Source organism: Mustela putorius, unplaced genomic scaffold, assembly GCF_011764305.1.
Source record: "Mustela putorius furo isolate JIRA1106 unplaced genomic scaffold, ASM1176430v1.1 tig00003962_pilon_pilon_pilon, whole genome shotgun sequence".
Classification (NCBI taxonomy): Eukaryota; Metazoa; Chordata; class Mammalia; order Carnivora; family Mustelidae; genus Mustela; species Mustela putorius.
In genome coordinates, this window is record NW_025422106.1 from 16243052 (window position 1) to 16266680 (window position 23629).

The following is a 23629-nucleotide window of genomic DNA, read 5'->3' on the forward strand; positions in this document are numbered from 1 at the left end:
GAGATTTTACTTTATATATATATATATATATATATATATATATATATATATATATATACACACACACACACACTTTAAAGATTTTATTTGAGAGAGAGAGGATGCATGCCCATGCACATAGGGAAGGAGGAGAGGGAGAGAATCCTCAAGCAGACTCCATGCTGAGTGCAGAGCCCAACACTGGGCTTGATCTCATGACCCCAAGATCATGACCTGAGCCAAAATCAAGAGTCATACACTCAACAGACTGAGCCACCTAGACACCCCGTAAAGCAGTATTATATTTCTGATTACAAAGACTATGAGGTTAATAAATTCAAAGCTGTTTTCAAGTAATCCACAGACTATGACCTAAAAATCATGGAACTGACTCTAGAGGTTCCCTTTTTTTTTTTTAAACATTTAATTTATTTATTTGACAGAGAGAGAGAGCACAAGCAGGGAGAGAAGCAGGCTCCCTGATGAGCAGGGAGCCAGATGTGGGGCTCGATCCCAGGACCTTGGGACCATGACCTGAGCCAAAGGCAGATGCTTAAGGACTGAGCTACCCAGGCATCCTAGAGGTTCCCTGTCTTAAGTACAAAGAATTTATTTAGACAACACCCAAAGAATGAGGTAAATCTATATATGGAGGGATATGAAAATACCAAGTTTCTATGTACTGTTGCATGACCTCTTTTTGTTAAAGATAAAAAACTGCTTAATCATATGGATTAATACTTTCATTTATATGCATAGAAAAAAACTAAGGATACACCTGAGTTCACCTCAGGAACTGGAATAAGGAGAAAGAGAATTGCATTTTTATTTTTTACGTGACCTATATTGCTTTAATAGTACTGTTCGTTATAAAATATTTCCAAGTTAAAAAAAAGAGAATGAATGTGCTGCTGCTGCTGCTTCTGCCTTCCTCAGATCTACCAATCTTCAATGGATCCAAATTGGATTTCATCCTCTTACCAGAATAGAACCTTCAACTCAAAATCATGTGTATCATAGCCCTATCTTTACAAACCTATCCTTTAATAATTTATTCAAATACCCAGTTCTATATAAACAATAGATCCCCAATGAGACTGTCCACAATATGCATGTCTGAAGAGGTCAGGAACATTCTAGGGGGAACAATTTGACACTATAACTTTTGAAGAACTCAAACTCAAAGAACTCAAAAGTTCTTTGATCAAGTTTTTGTACTTACCTTTTTTATTGGTTGTGAAGTACTTGGAGTCAGTCATGGTTTTGGATCTTTAATGTGCACCTATAACAAGAGAAGAAAAAATGATTTATCCAATTTAGTGATGTCCAGCAAGGCACTGATTAATTTTAATAACATTTATAAGAATTTCTATACTCAGGGGCACCTGGGTGGCTCAGTGCGTTAAAGCCTCTGCCTTCGTGATCAAGTCGTGATCCCAGGGTCTTGGGATTGAGCTCTGCTCAGCAGGGAGCCTGCTTCCCCCCAATTCTCTGTGCCTGCTTTTCTGCCTACTTGGGATCTCTTGTCTGTGAAATAAATAAATAAAATCTTAAAAAAAAAAAAAAGAATTTCTATACTCAAAAATGGGTATTTTCTTCCTTACCACCATTACTGGTGATTCAAGACATGCAAAAATAATTAGGGATGTTAACTCTTGCCTCAAGGAACTATCTGGGGCAAAATCCATAGGCTAAATGGCATGAATTGATAATCTATTATGGCCTTGTGATTTTATGCATAATTATCTCCTCCAAGCCTCCAAGACCTAAAGCTAGACCTTTCTGCAAATACATCTTCAATTAGGCACTCAAATATTAAGATAAGAAAAAGTTTGTTTTGAAAGATCTCCCCATTACTTTCCATTAAGGAAAATCTTATTTACTCCCTACCTCAAGATGGAGTCATTCCAAAGCACATATCCTGAAGCAATAGTAAGGTTGAAAGAGAAAACTGTGCCAACCTATTCACCATTACATGAATCTCTTGAAAAAAGGAATCTCAGAATAAAAAGCCTACATTAATAGGACAATATTCTTTCACAACAAATCTCTAGAGGCAAATATGCCTCACACGTGGATTTCTTAATTATAGTTTTCATATTTCCAACTATCTATACTTAGCCCAAAAGTATTCCCAAATAATAAATAATGTCACTTTACAGCTAAAAACAAGGCAAAAAAAAAAAAGAGATAAGATATTTATTCAGTCACACTGCATACAAAAAAGAATCAGAAGGTGTTAAAACTCAAAAGATCATGGATCCCAGCCTCAAGTTAATGCTTCAAGTTAAATGGAAAATTAATCCAACTGACACATGGTTCTACTAGTGAAACAAAAGGGCATGGACTGGCCACATTTCTCCCCCTAATAATGAGACAATGTTTTCTGATTTAAGAAACTTTTAAGACTTTGTCCTAGGTAGTTGATATCTTTAACTTTATTTAAATTTCCATGTAGTAATATTCCTTCCGCACTCAAAAATGTGTATCTTCTTCCTTACCATCCTCATTAACAATGCTTATTACCAAATTTAGGACTGATGCCTGGCACCTGCTCATTATTGTCAAGCCAAAACAACATGAGTGATACCACATTTGGCAAACAATAGTAAATATGGATCAGAGAGAAAAGACCCAAGCAATAAACAAATCAGTGTAATTAAGGAAAATAAAAAAGAGCCAAATAAACATGAAATAATGAAAAAAGCCTGGCTCAAATCTGATCTCTACATTGTGCTACTTGGATAGCCTAAGGGAAATTAAACTCAGCTGAGCTCTTTCCAAGTAGCTTCTATTTACAGTCCTGATCCTTATGCAAGAGTACTTTAGGTTGTACCAGAATTTCCCTGAATTACCTTCTATGTGAGCTAGAACGCACAAATATTATAGAATACAGAAATTCCCATTTTGATATAATTAAAAATTAACCTGTGACAGAGGCTTGCTTTTTACAATATTTTCATAATGCCTTCCTAGCAAAAATTCAAAGAATGTTATAATTATTTAATCCATTCACCATGTACACTAAATGTGAAATGGGCAAATTGAAGAAAGGAGTATAAGATGTATAAGATGTATAAGATCTGAAATAAATCTGAAGTTATTATGTAAGAACTTACACATACAAAGAGAGAAATCGCTATACAGAAATGATTTCTAGAACCTGAGAGCCAGAGCTCAAGGCCAATATGGTCTGTCTAGGATGTTATTATGCCATCTTAAGTCCAAAAGAATCCTCAAAACTTAAAACTTACTTAGGATTTAAAAACATAATCTGGGGGTGCCTAGGTGGCTCAATCATTAAGCCTCTGTCTTTGGCTCAGGTCACCATCCTGGGATGGAGCCCCACGTTGGGCTTCCTGCTCTGTGGGAAGCTTGCTTCTCCCTCTCCCACTCCCCCCTCCTGTGTTCCCTCTCTGGCTGTCTCTCTCTGCCAAATAAATAAAAATCTTTAAAAATAAATAATTACATACATACACACACAATCTGGATGTTATTTTTCACGGTTTCTTTGAAAAAAGGCACAAAAATTGTTCTGTTTTCTAAAGATCTCATAAACATATGCACATATTAAATTCTTAACAAGAATTTTAACCACAGTTTGTTAATGATAAAGTTAACCTAGTCTTAAATTCTGCCTTTACGGGGCACCTGGGTGGCTCAGTGTTAAGGTTAAAGTCTCTGCCTTGGGCTCGGGTCATGATCCCAGGGTCCTGGGATGGAGCCCCACATTGGGCTCTCTGCTCAGCAGGGAGCCTGCTTCCCCTCTCTCTCTGCCTGCCTCTCTTCCTACTTGTGATCTCTGTCTGTCAAATAAATAAATAAAATCTTAAAGCTCTGCTGGCACCATTTAGAAAAAAGAAATTCTGCCTTTAGTAGTGACCCACACATTTCACTACCTCCCTTAAATTTCATTGTCAAGGAATATATTTCTGTCCTATTCACTGGGAGCACTGTGTTCCTAACTAAGGAACAATGTACCCACCCACAAAATTTCAGGGAAGAGAGACAAGTCATCTTAGCTCCTAAAATAAGAATCTCTGCTCTTAAAGAAAGGGAGAAACCCATCACTCTTAGCTTCCACTGCTGTAAACAATAGTAAATGAAGCATCCCTGACCCCTATTGACAGGGAAACCTACGTGCCTTAAGCCAAAAGAAAACTCCAAGAAAAATGAAAGTAGTCTAAACAAAAACAAGTGGGAAGAGGTGGTGGTTGCACAGCACTAAGAATGTCCTAAATGTCACTCAACTGTTCACTTTAAAATTATTAATTTTATGTTACGTGAATTACACTTCAAATAACTATATATGGGGCATATGGGGCTCAGTGGGTTAAGCATCTGCCTTCCGCTCAGGTCATGATTCCAGGGCCCTGCATCAGGCAGGAGTCTGCTTCTCCCTCTCCATCCTTCTTTCTCAAATAATAAATCTTTTTTTTAAATTACATACTTTTTAAATGAGATAATCACATGCCAAAGATGAACATAACCAGGTTCTCAAAATTACAGGATGGTGAAAACTACAGCCTGCATTAGAAACCAAAGGAAGGGCCGCCTGGGTGGCTCAGTTGGTTAAGCAGCTGCCTTCGGCTCAGGTCATGATCCCAGCGTCCTGGGATCGAGTCCCACATCGGGCTCCTTGCTCAGCAGGGAGCCTGCTTCTCCCTCTGCCTCTGCCTGCCATTCTGCCTGCCTGTGCTCGCTCTCTGCCCCTCTCTCTCTCTGATAAATAAATAAAAAAATCTTTAAAAAAAAAAAAAAAGAAACCAAAGGAAAAGTAGCTAAGATAGAGCTGAAAAAAAAATAAATAAATAAAATATTTGCTGAAGAGCCTCAAAAATCAAGCTCTTCCTGGAAAAAAAAAAAAATGTTTCTTTTTTCTCCTAGAGGAAACCCCAGGAAAAAGTAAAGCCATCATGGAGTCTGAATTCACACCACCTTCCCACCAGATAAACGAGACAAGTCACTGACTGTTCTAGGACCTGCGGTATGGCCTTGGGATACTGCTAAACAATGGCAACCACAAGAAAAGCACACACTCACTCTTGTCCTAGCCCGGCTAGCCCAGCATCTGATGCCTGCATTTTCAGAGGAAGCCTCCCTCCCTACATGGGATGATATATCTGGATTTAACATAACCTAGCTTCTACCAAATACAGCTTGTGAAAGACCCTTCTCTTCTATTCCCCCTCCTTACACTGCCCCTAAAGAAAATAAGGCCAGAAAAAAATAGGGTCTCAACGTCAAATGGCTCTCTGGGAAATGGCAGCTAAATTAGACTTGGTGAAGCCACTAAATCCCTTCTTCTCACACATAGTTGGCTTTACACAGTCTGGAGCCTGTAGCAAAAAAACTGGCCGGAGCTAACCCAATTATAGGGCAGAAAGGCCATTTAAGACATCTTTCGTTACAGGGGTGAGAAGCACTGAGATTTCAAACTTTTTTTCAAGATTTTATTTATTTGACACAGAGAGCACCCAGGCTCTTGGCTGAAGAGAGAGCCCCACGTGAGGCTCAATTCCAGGACCCTAACATGATGACCTGAGCCAAAGGCAGATGCTAAACCAACTGAACCACCCAGGTGCCCCTCAAATATTTCAATAATTAGATATTTCAATGCAAAGATAATAGTGTCTTCCATTATCATTTAGCTCATAAGAAATCACAAGGCTCCTAATTATAACAAACACGCTTACGATTATTTTTTTTTTTAAGATTTTATTTATGTATTTTAGAGGGAGTTTGTGGCAGGGAGGAGCAAAGAGAGAGGGACAAGCAGACACTGCACTGAGCTCAGAGCCTGACATGAGGGCTCAATCCCATGACCCTGAGATCATGATCCGGGCACAAATTAAGAGCTGGAGGCTCAAATAATTGAGCCACCCAGGCACCTCCACACCCGTGATTTCTATTTAACTATGTCAGACTACAAAGTAATTTATTATTATACAGTAAGAAAGAACTTCAAAAATTTTACATCCAATTTTTAAAAATTTTATTAAAGAGAGAGAATGAGCAGGGAAAGGAGTAGAAGGACAAACAAGCTCCTCACTGAGCACGGAGCCAGACACGAATCCCAGGACCCTGAGACCATGACCTGAGCCAAAGTCAGATACCCAACACACTGAGCCACCTAGGTGCCTCAAGTTTTACACCCAATTTTTTTTTTTTTAAAGATTTTATGTATACATTTGAGAGATAAAGCACAAGTAAGAGGAGAGGCATGGGGAGAAACAGAGTCCTCTCTGAGCAGGGAGCCCAATGAAGGGCTCCATTCCAGGACCCTGGGATTATGACCTGAGCCAAAGGCAGATGCTTAACGGACTGAGCCACCCAGGTGCCCCTTAGATCCAATTTTTTTTCTTTTTAAGATTATATTTATCTATTTGACACAGAGAGAGACAGCAAGAGACGGAACACAAGTATAGGGAGTGGGAGAGGGAGAAGCAGGCTTCTTGCTGAGTAGAGAAGCCAATGCAGGCTCAACTCCAGGACGCTGGGATGATGACCTATGACAAAAGCAGAGGCTTAACTAATGAGCCACCCAGACACCCTCTTCCATCCAATTATTAACTGAAACAGCAAAACTCTGGAAAACTGAAGCCTAGAAGTAAAGAAGGAAGAAAGAAGAAGGTATCGTATCTAATTCACTGCTCAGCTTGGGTCAAACCCGTACATAAAATGTAATATTTTTAAATATGGATGTTTACGGTGGGGGAAGATGAACTGAACTCTCTTGAGTCTCAACTCACAAAATGATAACTCTGTGTTAATTTTACCACTCAACTTTCTTTGAGGCTGTTTGCAGAACACACTATGCTTTCTGCTTCCTCGGGAGTTTAAACTGTTAAGGTACCTGCAAACAGTTCTCACCTTACCACCACGCTTAGTCATCACTGGAATGTGTTACACGCTTTCTTGTACAGTTGCATCTCCTCCATCTGCTTTCCATTATTACTTTGTAAGTGTACCCTGAGGCTAAGCAATACAGGCATACCAGAAACTTAATTAATCATTTAAATTGTCCCTCATTCAGACCACTTTCTGGGTCACTCCGCCTTTTCGAAACTTACTGTGCTTTCTTTACTTTTTCTTTTTAACCTCAATGATTATCGTAACAGCATCTGGCATTTAAAACACCTATTTCTTTTAAAAATCAAAGTTTAATGAAGTATCCACACTTTATGCACACTGCTTCATAATGAAATAGCCAGGTAAGTTCAATAAAAGCCTCCCCCCAGGTAGAAGACTGCTCTGAAAAGAAACAGCTTAAATTAATCCTTTGGATGCAAAGAATATGGAAATAACAACACATTCCAGTTTCTTTGCCTCTGGCTTAGCCTACAGCCTTTCCCAAACGAGATCATTCCTGCTAAACCCAGAAAGAAAAAATTCGGGGCTGATTTACCCCTATTTGCTTCCCCCTCTCTCACATCGGGTCTGAAGGTTTCTCTTCCCTTCCCCCAAGTGTCAGGAATTCCTCTTCAGGCCCAGGTGGTCAAGATTCTTGGGATATATTCCTCCATTACGAGATGGGAGAGAGGAGTCGTTTCACCTCCAATTACCGGAGACAGGAGAGTGCTGCGCGCCAATGGACAAACCTGTGGGGGAATTCCTTTCGCCCTCTACTTAGCTGGTCAAGTCCCAGCCTCCGAATGAACGACGCCAAGCGGGGCAGAAGGAAGGTTCTCCCGTTCCGCCTCCAGCCCATACCGGCCACACCCCTGGCCTCTGGCCCCAACCCCCGACCTCGAACATATCCCCCCTCCCGTGCCCTCCGCCCCACCAATTCCCAGCTGCCACACCCGAGAATTCCCTCGTCAGGCCGGAGTCGTGGAGTCCCTCTCTCCAACCCTCTTCCTCACAACGGTCACACCCGACGGCTCACTTCATCCTCAACGGTCACGCTCCTAGGATTTCTTCTCCCGCCCACCCCACCAGCCTCCAACTCAACCTGGGGTCCCCCTGCCATCAATGAGGGACACACCCCGAAGTTAGCCGCCTTGAACTCACCGGAGGCGAGGGCGGGGGTGGCGGCAGCAGCCAGAGAGCACGGCCCGAGCGGTGTTGTAATGGTTTCCTGCACGTCACGACTCCTTCTCCAGGTCTAAGCCACTGCGCAAAACCCACTTTGCCAGGGACAAAAATGGTGGACAGGAAACTCTGACGTCAGAGAACCTCGACGTTTACCGTCATCCCCGCGCGCGGGAGAACCAGAAAGGCGGCGATCTCTGTCCCCTTGGAAACCGACCGGTCTTTTTTGTTTTTTGTTTTTGAGCGGAAACTGGAGACTGGACCCAAGAGGAAGTTCGGGGGCTATGCAGAGGACTTTATAAACAAACCGACGTTCCCTGGATTTATTTCCTCGCACAGGAGTTCTCTAAAACCTCTCACATGCAAGGGATTGAAATATCGTTTCTTTTATTAAAAAAAAATTTTTAAGGCTCAGCTGATTTCGCAGGCCAGCTCAGGACTGTGGACAATGGTGAGAATGTGACTGGGAAATCACTTAACATGTCCTTAATCTTAGTCTTTTTTTTTTTTTTAAGATTTTATTTATTTATTTGACAGGCAGAGATCACAAGTAGGCAGAGAGGCAGGCAGAGAGAGAGGAGGAAGCAGGCTCCCTGGTGAGCAGAGAGCCCGATGCGGGGCTCAATCCTTGGACCTTGGGATCATGACCCGAGCCGAAGGCAGAGGCTTTAAGCCACTGAGCCACCCAGGCGCCCTCTTTAATCTTAGTCTTAACTGCGAAATGAATCCAATCATCTCTCTCTGGCTTGTGAAGTTTAAATGGGATAATGTAGGTAAAGCATCTGGCTTATAGGAGGGCTTACAAAAAAATAAGTTACATTTGGAAACCAAGACCTAGAAATCTCTGTACCTCTCCCTAACTTGTGCTGTGAACCTAGAACTGCTCTAAAGAGTAAGATTTTAATTAAAAAAAAAAAATGTGGAGAGCAAGAGAGCCTGGGACAGAAGTTGAGGAAACCAAAATGCAAAGCGGACTGCAAAGTAGAAAGAAAGAAGGAAAAGAAGATGGTTATAATGTTTCAGCATGTTTTTAAGAGTTCTATGAAAGCAGGAACTATACCAGTCTGTTCACTCCTCTGATACCTAGCCCCCCTCCCCAAAATTTGTTGAATGCATAAGTGTATTGAGTGGTCAACAATATCAGTTGCTATAGAGAAGAGGAGGAAGGGCTCAAGTGTCCAAGGATTTAGCAACATAAAGGTATTTGATATCATGGTGCCTGGGTGGCTCAGACAGTTAAGCAACCAACTCTTGATTGCAGCCCTGGTCATGATAGCAAGGTTGAGATTGAGCCCCACATGGCTCTGCACGGGGCATGGAGTCTGCCTAATATTCTCTTTGCCCTCCCTCCTGCCTCAGCCCCCCTCCCTCTGAATAAATAAATAAATAGTCTTTGATGTCATCGCTGCAACCATCAGTAAAGATATGAAGGCAAAAGCCATGCTGCAGAAGTGTGAGGATGAATGGGAGTCAAGGACATGAAAACAGGAGGTGTAACTTCTAGCTGTAGGACACCTGGATGGCTCAGTCAGTTAAGCTTCTGCCTTTGGCTCAGGTTATGGTCCCAGAGTCTTGGGATCAAGTCCCACTTCCAGCCCTCCGCTCAACTGGAAACCTGCTTCTCCCTGCTTTGCCCTCTGCCTGCCACTCCCTGTGCTTGTGCTCGCTCTCTGTCAAACAAACAAACAAATAAAAAATCTTTTAAAAATATGGCTGCAAAGAGTATATAGGATATTTAAGAGAGAAAATAGCAAAGATTTTTTTTAAAGTTTTTTGTAAGTTTTTAAAGTCGTATATTTTCTTTATACTATACTTTCTTTACACTATACTACTTTTCTTTATACTATACTATCATGAACCATGAGTTCAATGATTGTTCCTACCCATAAGACTCCTAAAGCTCTATTTCTAACCTTGACTTATTCCTAACTTCACCACCAAATGCTAACCACACTGATGGAAAAATCTGTATTTATTATGGCCCACCCAAATTAAATAAATCACGAGATGAGGGAGGAGGGTGCTGAAAAACCTGGTTCCAGTTAAAACTCCCAGAAATCAGAGGAGGATTTTGTAAAGAAGATCCCACCAGAAAAATATTTATTAAAGGACTTTGATTCATGTCCTTCTCCTCCTATTCAAAAACTTTTAGCAGATCCTCAATGCCTAGTAAATCCAAACCTATCCTTCCCTCAGTTTCCCCCATCTCTATGCTCTTTAGTTTTCTCATCTGTAAAATAGGGGAAATAGTAATATTCTATTCATAATATTATGAGTATATATCATAATATATGAATATTATAGTAATATTCATAATATTATTATAAGGTCAAAGGGAATTGATATATGTAAAGCACTTAGAACTACGACTGCACACAGTATGACTATGCAGCATTTGCTACAGTTGTGATTATCTCAATAAATTACACTAAATTGATCAAGCCAGAAACCTGGAGAGTCATTCTTGATTTCTCTCTCCCTTAATGGTCACATCCAAACCATCTCCGAGCTGTCAATCCACCTTCAAAATAAACCTTTTCTTTTTTTTAAAAGATTTTATTTATTTATTTATTTATTTGCCAGAGAGAGAGAGAGAGAGAGAACACAAGCAGGTAGAGTTGCAGGCAGAGGCAGAGAGAGAAGCAGGCTCCCCATTGAGCAAGGAGCCCGATGCGGAACTTGATTCCAGGACCCCGGGACCATGACCTAAGCCGAAGGCAGTGGCTTAACCAACTGAGCCACCCAGGCGCCCCTCAAAATAAACCTTTAATTCATCCAATCCCCTTTATTTCACCTCATTAATCTAAACCACCACCTAGTGCCTGGGCTACCAGAAACCTCTACTTTCCTCCCAACCATTATCCATACAGCAGCCAAGTTATTTAACTTATTCTCAAGTGTGTAACAAACATTTTTAAGAAGTGCACACATAATAAATGGAAACTTCGGAAGAATTTTCACAACGTAAACATAACCACATAAACATTACAGGATCATCTTAAAAATACAAACCTCATCATGATTCTGGTGTATAAATCCTTCAAGGAATTCCCATTGCACTTGAATTAAAATCTAGTCTCCTTCCCATGGCCAGAGTCCTTGCACGGTTTGACCCCTACCTCTAACATTTTATGCCTTTCAGTTACTCTGCATTTCCTCTTTTGCTATCGCAGCCCTCACATATGCCACACTCTTTCCCATCCTAGGGTCTTCACAAATACTGCCCCTCCTGACTCATAATCAACAACCCATCCCCATGGTTGGGTCCCTCATAATTTGGTCTAATTGTCTGTCATCTCCGAAAAGCACTGTTTCCCCAATCTAAAAGGCTCTGCCCTCCTAGCCCACACTGCCACACCATCCCAGCACTTATTCCATTTATAAATTATGTGTGTTTATTTACTTATTATCTCCCTTTTCAACTAGAGTATAAATTCCATATCTGTTTTTACTATTTCATACCCAGCACCTAGCATAATGCCTGACACATTACTCGGTATTTATTACACAAATGAATATCCACAGGCAAAGAACTAAAAGTACCATTTAAGACCTTCCATAATCCACGTAAGTGTATGCTCAACATACTCTGTTATTCCTTTCTGTAGCTCTACAGTTAAACTAAACAATTTGTTCCACCTACATACTCCCTACTGCTCCCTTAGCCTGGAAAGCCCTACCACTACCATGACTTGCCCCAAATGTACTCATTTTTTGAGATCCACCTAATTTACAGAATTTTCTCAGTGGTATCTGTTATGGTACAAGGTACAGAAGGTACCAGGTTACATCACTGTATTAGAAAGCAACTGGCAAAGAGAAGCTGAAATAAAATATAAGGATAGAAATGTTTTTCGCTTTGGTTACATAGGCCAACATAGGGCTTCTATTTAAGCTAGCTTGTAGTGCCTTATTTCTCCTAGCTGATAGTTATCTCTTCCTCTAAACTCACATCAGATTAACCTATCTGATGGCTCTTAATACTGCTTAATATATATATATATATAAAATACCTCTTAATATATGTATAAATATATATAATATGTTATTTTATTATATAATAAAAATCTATATATAAAATATATATAATACCTCTTAATACTTAAGTATACTTTTTATGTGTCTTATCTATTAAAACATAAACCTGAGAGTGTGATCTGTGTTGAGGTGGTTATTATTTGTTGGCTGCAATAATTGGTATTAATTGGGGGCACCTGGGTGGCTGTCAGTTAAGTAAGTATTCAACTCTTGATTTTAGCTCAGGTCACGATCTCGGGGTGGTAAGATGCAGCCCCGCATGGGGCTCTGTGCTCAGTGAGAAGTCGGCTTGTGATTCTTTTTCCCTCCCCCACCCCCAGCTCGCACACTCTCTAAAATAAATGAAATATATTTTTTAAAAAATTGGCATTGATTATTTTTTTACTGCTTCTCTTTTCTCTTGCAATAATTTCAATTTACTTTTGGGTCATCCTCAAAAGACTATTAATCAAGATGTCTTGCCTTTTCCCCCCCGCCCTAAGATTTGTTTACTTTAGAGAGAGTGAGCAAGTGTGCGGGGCAGGGGTGGGGAGGCAGAGAATCTTAAGCAGACTCTACAATGAGCACGGAACTGGGTACCAACCAATCTTACAACCCTGAGATCATGACCTGAGCTGAAACCAAGAGTCAGACACCTAACTGGCTGAGCCAGCAGGAACTCCAGTCTTGCCCTCTTCTAAGAGTGAAACAGAGTGGAGAGGAAATCTGAACCAAGGTAGGGCAATAGCCATTTGAATCATAAGTACAGTGACAGAAAGTTGTTGAAGCTTTTTCATGCAACAACACTGCTTGGGTGAGACTACTAATTCTTGCTGGAGACATCCAATACAACTGTAGTTCCTGTCCTTTTTAGAGATGGCTTTCCTCATTTTGTTAACTACTCCATACATTCCCAAACATTTAAAAAATATTAGCTTGCTTCTTCTGCTTGTAAACAAAGAACCCTAATTGATAAAAACGTTTAATTTCCCACTTGTAGTTGATGCTGTCTCAACTTCGTTCTTTTGTAATAGCTACTATTTGTAACCCTGAAACTAATAATACATTATATGTTAATTTAAAAAATCCTCACAACCCTATGATACATTATGGGTACATTATGATTTCCACTTTATAGATGAGATTGAGACCCAGAGAGGTTATGTCAGTGCCTGCCTGAGGTATCAGCCACAGTAAGTGGGGGCTGAACCAGAATCGAACTTACCTAGTGAAAACTGAAGTCTGGCCTCATATTTTATGACTCTGCGTTGCCTGAATCTTCCTCTTCATCCTTAGCAGGGTCAATCTGCCAATGCTTGAGGTCTCCAGTGATGGGGGAACTTAGTCTGGTCTCAGCCCCACCTCTCCTTTCCTACCTTGGTTGTGCCACTCCCAGCCCCTCTGCCACACTGACCTGTGTGAAGTTCTTTGAAGTTCTACTTCAAAGAAGTGAGAAGTGTCCTTTCCCTATCTGTCCCTCTTTATGGCGCTGCTTTCTGTCTGAAATGTCCAGCCACATTGGCTGGAAAATGCACTTCAAAATCTGGTGTATTCCATGGACTCTAAAACATCACTGATTTTCAAGATGCACCTTTATTTTATGTTCACTTGAGAAAGAAAAATTCTGCCAACTAAACTTTGACATAATGCCTTCTTATCACTTGGAATTTTTGTTAATGAAAGAAGCTCATTAGATGACGTTTATCGTTTACTACTCGCGCCCCTAGAAAAACATAACAGAAATAAATTGGGTAAGTTAGTCCTTTAAAAAAAAGCTATTGTTAGAACACCTAATACTTGTCAGGTGCTTTATACAGATACAGTATCTCTAGTCCTTGAATTTCTGTAAGGCAAAAGTCTTCCATCAACGTGATTGTCGCTGGCAGGTTATTTGGTAGAGTAAAAAACACGTTTAGAACTGTAAGATTAACTTGCAAGACTTTATTGAAACAATTAAACCCAAACCTTCTTTTTGAGGGTTCTCATTATGCAAACCAATGGTCTTTACGCCGTGTAAGTTCCTATTAGGCCGTGAATACCTTCTATTCCTAACCACTTAGCATAGAAGTGGGGAGGAGCTGGAGAGAAAGAGGAATGGTTGAACTTTAACTCACTGAAACTCAATAAACCCGTATACGCAACTCAAACGAAGCAAAGTTGCACACGGTGTAAAAGCATTTTGCAAACCCTAAGGTAAATTACGTTAATTCTGCAATACAAACAGTGAAAAGTACCATCTGCCAAGCGTCCCCAGTTCATTCTAGCTAGAACACACCAGGATCCCTCCGTCTTAACACGTATTCATCCCCCTGTGACACATCCAAACGTGTACGGCAGCAGGAACCATTTTCATCGAGTGTGCAAGTGCCTAGTTACGCTTGAACACAACTACACCTAGGAGACTGTTAATCTACCAGCTGGAATGGAAAGTAAGAGTTCCCAGTTCCAACGGACTGCAGGAGCCTTTTTCATCCTATCATCTTTTTCATAACTAGCAACAAAGCTAAAGCCTTCTATCGCCAGCTGCGTCGCTCCAAATCCTTCCCGGAAGGGGGCAGAATATAAATTACCTACCGCCCCCGCCACGCGCACAGAGACCTTCCGTACGTCCATATTCCCTTTTGTTCCCCCACCCCTAACCAAATCGCCCAAGGGAACAGCAGGCCCGAACTCTTGGCTCCTGGCGCCAGGTGTCCCCGCAGCGCCCCGAACATCTTGCGGAAAAGACCTCTGCAGAGGGAGATTCAGAGCTGTGGTTCCCCACGGAGAATGCGAAACAAAATCAGCTTCAAAAATAAATAAATAAATAACACAAACGGACAGAGAATTCCACTCTAACCCCCAAGTGAATTCTTTAATTTCAGCGCAAGCGGAAGCGGAAGTCTTGGAGGGAATCATAGAGTTTGCTGCTTCCGGTTCCCGGGCCACGTTCCGAGCTAGAGCGCCTCTCTACCGTCGGCCGTCCCACTCGCCGGCCCCTTGTATTTCCGGGTGCGGCTTCGGTCCGAGCGGAGGCCTGTCTTCAAACCCGGCGTCTTGGGTCCCTAGGGCCTCGCCGGGGGTCCGCGCACAAGGACCCGCGCGGGCACTTTGCGGCCAACAACTGGAGCCAGCCCTCGCGTACCGGGTCCGCACTGGCACCTCTAACCCTTCAGAGCTGACTGGCTTTTAAGCCCTCGCGATTGAGAGCCCTTGATTCGCAGCCTCCAGGACTGCAGCTCTAGAAGAGAGCACCCCTTCGGCTATACCTGTATCCCATAGGCATGCTTTGCCCTGTGAGGTGCAGCATTTGACAAGTCACCCCTACCCCTACGTTACCACTTCCACCTCAATCTCTGCCACGTCTGCCTTAATTTCGTTCTTAACCTCCTTGATTTGAGACGCCTCCCCCTCTCTGCCTCCAGAAGAGGTCTCCCCCCGCACCCCCAGTTCTGTAAGAGTTTTGGGTCTCTTGCAGAAAGATTGCCTTTAAGACTGAGCACCCGTTTGATAACCAAAACAAGTTCATGCTTGCTAAAGAGTTTGTGGGCAAAGCGAAACTCAGTGCACATAAGAAACTATGGCTGAGCACGGGGCTCACATCACAACTGCTTCTGTGGTGGATGACCAGCCATCCATCTTTGAGGTGGTAGCACAGGACAGTTTAATGACAGCAGTGAGACCTGCTCTTCAGCATGTGGTCAAGGTAAGATATTGATTCTCTGAAAGGTTTTAGGGACGACTGGGTGAAAACCAAACAGTTTACTTGGTTGTCTAGGTTTTGAAATTGCCAATTAGCATGTAATTCATATCCTGTAGTTTAATGGTTCTTGAGTCCCTGTTATGTGTAGAGCCCTGTACTGAACACCTAGCACTTCAGAAAGGATAGGGAAGATCCCCAAAAGAAGTAACTTGTTTAAGCCCAAAGTATCAGAATTTAGAGGGAAATAAGGAAATGTGAATACAACACATAGTAGTTGTGAAATGGAATGAAATTCATTTATTAATTTTACTTTTAGGTTCTCGCAGAATCAAATCCTGCCCACTATGGCTTCTTTTGGAGGTGGTTTGATGAAATCTTCGCCCTGCTAGATCTTCTGCTCCAGCAGCATTATCTGTCTAAAACCAGTGCCTCATTTTCTGAAAATTTTTATGGCTTAAAGCGCATTGTAATGGGGGACACATACAAGCCTGAGAGACTGGCCAGTGCTGGTCTCCCGAAGCGGCAGCTGTGGAAGTCAATTATGTTCCTGGTTCTTCTTCCCTACCTGAAAGTGAAACTGGAGAAGCTTGTTTCTAGCCTGAGGGAAGAGGATGAATATTCTATCCACCCCCCTTCTTCCCGCTGGAAACAGTTTTATAGAGCCTTCCTGGCAGCCTACCCATTTGTTAACATGGCATGGGAAGGCTGGTTTTTTGTACAACAACTTCGATACATCCTGGGAAAGGCTCAGCATCACTCCCCGTTGCTGAGGCTGGCTGGAGTTCGGCTAGGTCGACTTACAGTTCAAGATATACAAGCTCTGGAGCACAAAGCAGCTGAAGCCAGCATAATGCAGCAACCAGCCAGGAGGTAAGGCTTTAACATTTCCCCAAACCTTTCACTAAGAAATTCTAAAATTTTAACCTAATTTTATGAAACTCACCTTCCTCAGTCCACTTTGTGGTATTTCATAAGTCAGAGAAAAATTCTTGTGTCCATACAACAAGAGTTGCCCTCCCAGTAACCTTCCTCATCACACTAGCTACATTTTTATGAATGCTTGCTGTGTGCCAGGCCCTGTGCTTGCTGTTTGCTTCATGTACATTATCTCAATCCTCCTGACAACTTAATGAAATAAATTCATTACCTCATTTAAGACCTAAGGAAACTAAGACCTAATAGCCAACTACCTTGCCAAGGCCACATAGCTAGAAGGTGGCAGAACTGAGATTCAAGCCAGATCAACAATTCTCAAGACTGTGCTCTTAACCACAATGCCACTGTTTCTAGTTAGTATTTATGTTCTCCTACAACTTCAAATATACAGTCCTCGATATTGCTAAGTTATTTTTGTTAAGTGAGTTGTTTCTTTTTCTTGATATACTATCTTATACACACACACACACACATCTATATAACCAATGTCTTACCAATTTATTTCTAAAAACAAAAAAACAAAACCCTAGTCATTAAATACAAAATTTAGTTCCTATACTCCCCAAACACTGGAGGTCAGAAAAAGGAAATAATTTCGAATGGATAGTAGAGGAGATGGTGCCAATCTAGCAACTACTCAAAATCCAAACTGAATCAGTGATTCTGATGAAAAGTACAAGAGGTATATTTATATTAGTCATTCTGTGATCAAACCTAAGTAAACAGTTTCTCCTTTTGCCTCTTTGTTCTATTCTTCTACCAGTGTTGGTGAGAAGATAAAGTCAGCTCTGAAGAAAGCCTTGGGAGGTGCGGCCTTATCCCTCTCTACTGGCCTTTCTGTGGGAGTATTCTTTCTGCAGTTCCTTGAGTGGTGGTACTCATCTGAAAATCAAGAAACTATCAAATCACTGACTGCTCTGCCTACTCCACCACCTCCTTTACACCTAGACTACAATTCTGATTCTCCTCTGCTACCTAAAATGAAGACTGTGTGCCCCCTGTGTCGCAAAACCCGGGTAAATGATACTGTTCTTGCCACCTCTGGCTATGTGTTTTGTTATCGCTGTGTATTTAATTATGTGAGGAGTCACCAAGCTTGTCCCATAACAGGTTATCCAACAGAAGTACAACATCTAATTAAACTGTATTCCCCTGAAAACTGAAAGGGATTAGCATTTTATTTCACAACAAAAGTATTGCACCATAAGGCTGAGAAACTGATTTTCAGTTTCAGTACATAGCATTGTTTGAATTGTATGAAAACTGATTTTCAGTTTGAGTACACAGTATTGTTTGATTCTTCTCATCCTCAATTCATAATTACATGAACTTGACACAACTAGAGTTGACCCCTGAATGACATGTGTGTTAATGGTGCCAACATGACCCCCCCAAGTAGAAAATTAATGTATAACTTTGACTCCCCCAAAATGTAACTACTAATAGCCTACTATTGACCGGAAGCCTTACTGCTAAAAGAAACAATTAAACACATTCTGTATATTAGATGTATTACATATTGTATACTTGCAGTAAAGTAAGATAAAGAAAATACTTAAATCATAACAGAAATACATTTATACTGTAAAAAATCCACATATAAGTGGACCCACACAATTCAAATCTGTGTTCAAAGGTCAACTTATGGATTTCTTTAAAAGGATATATCCATTGATCTAAACTTTTAACCAGCTCTCTAGACTCCTACTTAAGAGTTCAGCAAGCTAGCTAGAATAATAGAATCAGGATTGACAAGGGACGTGAAGGTCAGTGTAGAGGAAATGGATGAAAGAGATAGTACAGAAGCTTTTCCTTAAAGAACAAGAGGTATAAAATCTCAGGAGAAACCCAAGATAGACCTCATAAAGTGGGTGATAGGGAAGCAGAAGCAGGCCTTTTCTTGAGAAATGAAAGCATTTATCCACCCTGAGAAAAAGATTTTATCAGTTTGCAAACAATGTGACATGTTGACCTGCTCTTCACAGAAATACTTGAAAACACTTGAGAAAAACAAAGCACCTTCCATATACTGTGACCCACTTTAAGTAGCATATGCTACAGTGTAATCAAGTAAGATTCCTTTATGAGCCATACATATCTTTTCTTGGGGAACCAGTTAAAGAAAAATAGGGGTTGAGCATATACACAGAGCTGTCTAAAGATTTCAGTGTGATGAAAGCAAAATGAATAAGCAATCAAGAGATGACGTAACATACTGATTTAACTATAATTGTGCAAAAGAACCTTTTAATAAGCTCTTTCTTCTTGCTGTTAAGAGTTTGCTAAATGGGCACGAGTTACTCTGGCTATTACTAAGTTTCTATGAAACGCTTAAGTAAATTTTAAAAATAAATGTTTTTGGCAAAGAGTCGTTCCAAGTAGTCATAATTATTTGGAAACTTAAAGCTTACTTGAGGTGGGGACGCCTGGGTGGCTCAGTCGCTTAAGTGGCCTCCAACTCTTGGTTTTGGTTCAGATCATGATCTTAGGATATTGAGATCAAGCCACACAGTGGGCCCTGCAGCTCAGCATGGAGTCAGTTTGGGATTCTCTCTCCCTCTCCCTTTGCCCCCTCCCCGGCTTACCTTACATGTGTGCCTGCACATGCGTTCTCCCTCTCTCGCTCTCAAATAAATAAATATTAAAATTACTCCAGGTATTTAAAGTACATTTTTCATTCAGACCACCTGTGACTTTGAAGTATTTTTGTATTGACATTTTGCTTTTTTTTGCTAATCCAATACTTGGGAGAAAAAACCTCTACTTCAACAGCAAGAATTCAGCTTGTGTGAAATACCCTGTATGAGAGATACCATAGAAACACTTGAGTTATGTAGTAAAATTCATGCCACTGGGTTTTTGGGTTGGTGAAAATATACGGGTAGAGGAACGATGAAAATAATATAAGCATCTCTGCTGAGGTAAATGTTTTCTAATATTTTGATTCATTTAGCAATTCAAAGCACATTTTCTGATAGCATGAAGTTGATCAAATTAAATTTTGAAATGGAATAACCTATGAATTTGAAAATATTAACATTTTTCTGTATCATAAGAAGAATGTAATGGATATTTGTTAAAGTTCTTGTTAAATTGCAAGGTTTTACCAAAACAAACACCATAGCTAATTAAACAAACATTTTTAATAAGTAATAAATCAGTAAGAAAACTGAACCAGATTCAGGATTGAAAATAATGTAGTCCTCCACGAAGATATCAAAGCCAGATTCTCAACCTAAGAAGGAAAAGATGAAAGTATCAGCAATCCAAAAGAGTATCCAAGAAACACTCTTATACATAATAAAATCAGTATCCAAATAGAAAAGAACATTCCAGTGTGGAAAAACCACAACCGGAATCAGCTCAGAGAGAAGATTAAAGAATCATACCCTGGTCAGAGCCAGCACTGAGGCAATGGCAATACCAGGTCAGACTATACTTCACTCATCATCGCATCATTGTATTTCACATCCTTAAATACCTAAGAGCAGCCCATTCTTTTTTTCGATTCCAAGAAGACTTAGGTTAACCTATGAAAAAATAAAGGCTTCTATATAGTTAAGTTTCAATCAACCATGGGCTTTTAATAAATATTTTCCACTATGCTTGCTTTACAGACTGCTGTACAAAAAAATGCAAACTTGAGGAAGTTTTCGTTTTGAGGAGCTTTTTTGTTTTTGAAATATAGGCATGGAGAAGCATTTTTGGTTCAAAAACTTTTTTTTTTTTTTTTAATGAGTCCAAATACCATGCATGATAAAATTCCAGAGACATCTGTGAAGGGATTTACAGTCTGATTCTAAAGCAAAAGCTTTAGGAAAGATCTTCGACTAAATTCCATTATAAAGTAGCCTTCTGTTCATTTAATGTAAAAATATGATTTACAGGGGCGCCTGGGTGGCTCAGTGGGTTAAGCCGCTGCCTTCGGCTCAGGTCATGATCTCAGGGTCCTGGGATCGAGTCCCACATCGGGCTCTCTGCTCAGCAGGGAGCTGGCTTCCTTCCTCTCTCTCTGCCTGCCTCTCTGCCTACTTGTGATCTCTCTCTGTCAAATAAATAAAAATAAAAATCTTAAAAAAAAAAAATTAAAAAAAAATATGATTTACAATTCTGCTGCCAACAAAAATAAAAAGTATAGTCATAAAGTTTTTATATTGAAATCTTCTATCTTAAGAATGCTAAACCCCGAGAGACTATGTTTTGCCAAAGGTCCACAGCAAATTAACTAACAGTAGAACTGAAAGAGAACAAAGGTCTGATTATCAGATTTCTATTTTTTCACTACCAACTAATCTGAGGTTTAATGTCAACTTTCTTCAGGCCACGGGCAAGATAAAAGAAGCAATGCAGGGGCTCCTTGGTGGCTAAGTCAGTGGATCGTGGGACTCTTGATCTTAGAATTGTGAGTTTGAGTCCCACATTGGGTATGGCGATTACTTAAAATCTTAAAAAGAAAAAAAAAAAAAAAGCAATGCAAAGTCTAGGTAATTCACAACCTGAATAATCAATTTCTGAATAAGGCGGCTGACTGCATTTCATTTATTGTAAATGACACCTGCTGGTGGTACGCTATCACCGACATGGTAAAGTACTCGGATCACCATGTCACCCTCCCCATCCTACCGAATGGAAGTTACCATTCTGGAGACAGCGCATGCTTCCTTCAGCCATCTATAAATGTCATTAGATTGAGGGGCACCTGGGTGGCTCAGTGGGTTAAAGCCTCTACCTTCTGCTCTGGTTCTGATCCCAGGATACTGGGATCGAGCCCAGCATCAGGGCTCTCTGCTCAGCAGGGAGCCTGCTTCCCTTCCTCTCTCTCTGCCTACTTGTGATCTCTGTCTGTCAAATAAATAAAAAAATTTTTTTTAAATGTCAATAGATTGATACTCCTTAGTTTAAAACTGGCAGGTGTTGGTCTGTGTTGGCCATTCAGCAACTAAACTCCATTAAAAGAGAGAAATTAACAAAGCGCCTGTTTTACAGGGGTTCTGCTTGAGCCTTTAGCTCATCAGCCTCTACAGGTGAAGTACATGTTAAAAATGAGGAAAGCAGAGGCTGAGAGAACTTTGTCTACAAGCATGCAACTTGGGAGCAGAGCTCCAAGTGAGCTCCCACCATACCCAGCCAGCACACGTCCCTAATTCTCTTCCTCAGCCCACTTTGCTCCATCTGGAGTACCTCCCTCAGCCCCTGCAATCTGGAGAACGCCTAATTACAGTTTCACCTTCTCAGTAAAGTGGTCTCCAACCCTCAGCCATCCTCTCTTCTGCCTCCACAGCACTTCTCCCACCACAGCACGCATCCCATCACTTACTCACCCAGGCACTTCCCCCACATCCCGTCTATCCCACCAGCCCCCTGACAGAGTTCCCAAAGAACCAGGGCAGCGTCTTACCGGCCTTTGCATCCCTTACACTCAGAACGGTGTCTGGTACATAGGACGAGGGTCAATAAATGAACAAACGTTAAACAATTCAGTCACCTGGCAACCTCCACCAAAACCTTAAGCTCCTCGATTATAAAAACATCAGCCCAATATATAAAGCCAACTTACCTCCAACATTGCAGGTGGGTAAGGAACATACCTCAAGCATCCCTAAGCCCTCCCTCCCCTAGCTTCTACCTCAAAGCTGTCTCCACGATGCCTGGCGCAGAACAACGAGTGCTTACATACAGTGGACCCGCGACCAAACAATGAAAATAAAGTCCAACGTTCCCAACTTCTGCAAAGACTGAGAGGAACCGTCCTTGCGGGGAAATGCGAGAAAGGCCGAAGCCGGGGCTCAAACCAAAGTCCCAGTCAGGAGTCCGCAACCCGCTTTCTGAACTCCTCAAGCTCCTACGCCCTATCTCGGGAGGCCTAGCAGAGACTAAGAGCAGCCGACCCTCGGCCTTTCGGTGGCCGGCTAAACCCAGTCCCGGTCCCGCTTCCCGCTTCTCGCCGGATTCAGCCTCGCTGCCCCGCGGGCGTCCCCTAGCCCAGTAAAGCCCTCGCAGCGCAACCAATCCTACGGCCGCCAGTGGGTCACGTGGGGGCAGCCAATCGGAAAGCGAGGTGACCACCTGGGGGGGCGGAGCGGGCCGAAAGGCGGAAGCGCCTTCCGGCAGGCTCTTTCGTGTGGGTTGTTCGATTGCAAGCTAACGCGTTTCTACGGTCTGAATGGTTCCTACCTTCCTCCCAACTCCCGCCTTTGGACAGTGGGACGTGCCTTGCTTCCCAACTGCAAAGGGCATCTGAGAGAATTGTGCCTTGGCTTTCCGGGAAAAATGACCAATTCGGATAGTGATCAGCAGGAATTACTGCGCATGTCCGATTCCCGCGGGAGGGCTAGGGTTTGGGGGTGGGCAGTGGAGGGATAAGTGCCTTTCGTTTGCGGAACACTGGCTGGCCGGGCGCGTGGACGCTTCCTTAATAAGTTGGAGGTGCCCCAAGAAAAGTGCAGCCAAAAATCGAAGAAATGCGCAGGGAAGACTTCCTGGGAAAGGTGGCATTTGATCTGAGTCTTGAAAGTTGGATAGATTTTTAAAAATCAGGAGATTCTGGAAGAAGGGATAATTTAACGCCTGAATTAAGTGAGAAAGCTTGGGGAACTTAAGTTTAGGTAAAGTCGAAAAAGTATAGTGTTTCAAAAAATTCGGTGAGTTAGAAACACCAGGAAGAAACTTGACAATGTATATGTCCTCTAGCATCAAAGACAACAAAAACCCAAAAATGCCTGGGGCACAACCCAGATATTTTGGGATTGGAGCCCAGGGAATTGTATTTTTAAGAGGTGCCCCATGGAGGATTCTCATTCACACCGAAGTTTGAGGACCACTATTAGTGCTAAAGAAAAGGGGCGGTAGGAGATTGAGCTGACAAATCAAGACTTTGTCAAGGATGGTGGCTTGCTGGCTATGCAGATTACTCTGGAGGTAGTGGGAGGTTTGAAGATTTCAAAGTCAGAGGAGATGGGTGATCAGAGCTTACTTAAGAAA

The 23629-nt window shown here is 41.6% G+C and overlaps 2 protein-coding genes, 1 long non-coding RNA gene and 1 other non-coding gene across 5 annotated transcripts in view; 1 reads left to right on the top strand and 3 right to left on the bottom strand.

Moving 5' to 3' along the window:
* The window catches only part of AP2B1 (adaptor related protein complex 2 subunit beta 1), a 126636-nt gene extending 118490 nt beyond the window's left edge, over positions 1-8146 (bottom strand). For both annotated transcript variants that reach the window (XM_004747126.3, XM_004747125.3), the window contains exons 1-2: positions 7993-8146; positions 1202-1261 (exon numbers count right to left, since the gene is read on the bottom strand). In XM_004747126.3, the coding sequence (XP_004747183.1) occupies positions 1202-1238 (37 nt within the window). In that variant the 5' untranslated portion in view covers positions 1239-1261; positions 7993-8146. The remainder of the gene's footprint in view (positions 1-1201; positions 1262-7992) is intronic.
* A 6822-nt stretch (positions 8147-14968) lies between these two features.
* Positions 14969-19016, top strand: PEX12 (peroxisomal biogenesis factor 12). The gene is made up of 3 exons (XM_004747124.3): positions 14969-15715; positions 16029-16582; positions 17412-19016. Exons 1-3 carry the CDS (start codon positions 15590-15592, stop codon positions 17809-17811), a joined length of 1080 nt encoding a protein of 359 aa, XP_004747181.1. The 5' UTR covers positions 14969-15589; the 3' UTR covers positions 17812-19016.
* Positions 19017-19773: 757 nt separating this feature from the next.
* Positions 19774-22698, bottom strand: LOC123389161. Its single transcript, XR_006603713.1, has 2 exons — positions 22206-22698; positions 19774-19883 (listed from the first exon to the last, which is right to left on the bottom strand). It is a non-coding gene; the product is annotated as an uncharacterized LOC123389161 (long non-coding RNA).
* On the bottom strand, positions 20008-20104 carry LOC123389239. Its single transcript, XR_006603831.1, has one exon. It is a non-coding gene; the product is annotated as a Z30 small nucleolar RNA (small nucleolar RNA).
* Positions 22699-23629: the final 931 nt, after the last annotated feature.